Source organism: Alligator sinensis, unplaced genomic scaffold, assembly GCF_000455745.1.
Source record: "Alligator sinensis unplaced genomic scaffold, ASM45574v1 scaffold334_1, whole genome shotgun sequence".
In the NCBI taxonomy this organism is placed as follows: domain Eukaryota; kingdom Metazoa; phylum Chordata; order Crocodylia; family Alligatoridae; genus Alligator; species Alligator sinensis.
Genome location: NW_005842572.1, coordinates 627,611 through 628,593, shown reverse-complemented (window position 1 = coordinate 628,593; position 983 = coordinate 627,611). Strand labels below are relative to the sequence as shown.

Here is a 983-nt window from a genome sequence, read left to right as displayed (position 1 = left end):
CCCCCCCCGCCGCCGCCGCCTACGGTCGATCGCCAATGGTGAGCTTTGGAGCTGTACGTAGCCCTTTTAGCTCCTTTCTTGCTCCCGCCGCGCGTTGGGGAGGGTGGGGACAGGGCCTGGGTGGGAGCTGTCTTTGCAGCAGGTCCCCACCAGCTCCTAGCTGGTCTTTGCTGCAAGACTCTGTCGAGTGCCCAGGTCGGGGGGCTGGAGGGGGTCACCCTTGTGAAACCTGGTGCTGTGCACCCCCAAAGTAGAAGGGTTTGGGCAATGCACCTGAGCAAGGGCTGACAGCATGGTGGGGGGACCCCTTAGCTTTTGGGTACGGGGGGCAGGGCGGGAGCCTGTTCTCAGGGGACTTCGTCCCGCAGCTCCGGCTGGTTCTCCTCTCTAGCTCCCCCGAATCAGTGCGGAGCCACCTATTGTTACTTCTCCGCCCGTCCAGGGGCCCGTGCGGCAACCGGCGTGTCCTGTCGCAGCCCAGCAGGCCAGGGAAGGTGCCCCCATCCCTGGATTTCCGTCCCCTCTCGGCACAGTAGCCGCCTCGCTCTCTGCTAGTGCATGGGGGAAGCGGTCGGGTTTCACGCGGTGGCCGGCGTCTGACGTGCCTCGTGTCTACTCTCAGGTCGGCTTCGACCCCCACCCACCCATGCGGGCGCCCGGACTCCCCACCAGCCTGAGCTCCATTCCCGGCGGGAAACCGTAAGCTCCCTTTAGATAACTCCATCCCCGCGGGGCGTTCGGTGCTGAGAGCCGTGCCTTTCCCCTCGCCCCTCCCCGCATCCCTACTGCTCTTTCATCCAAATCATAGAAAATGAGGGTTGGACAGGACCTCAGGAGGTCACATCTAGTGCAACCCCCTGCTCCAAGCAGGATCAGCCCCAACTACGTCATCCCCGCCAAGGCTTGTTGAGCCAGGCCTTAAAAAGGTCCAAGGATGGAGAGTCTACCTCCTCTCTGGGGAGCCTGTTTCATTGGGTGTAGGG

At 63.4% G+C, this 983-nt stretch overlaps 1 protein-coding gene across 1 annotated transcript in view; it reads left to right on the top strand.

Annotated features, from left to right (window-relative positions):
• The window catches only part of LOC102387040 (transducin-like enhancer protein 3), a 33,865-nt gene that overhangs the window by 25,717 nt on the left and 7,165 nt on the right, over nt 1-983 (top strand). The window contains exons 12-13 of the mRNA XM_025214186.1: nt 7-53; nt 443-699. Coding sequence (XP_025069971.1) covers nt 7-53; nt 443-699 — 304 coding nt within the window. The remainder of the gene's footprint in view (nt 1-6; nt 54-442; nt 700-983) is intronic.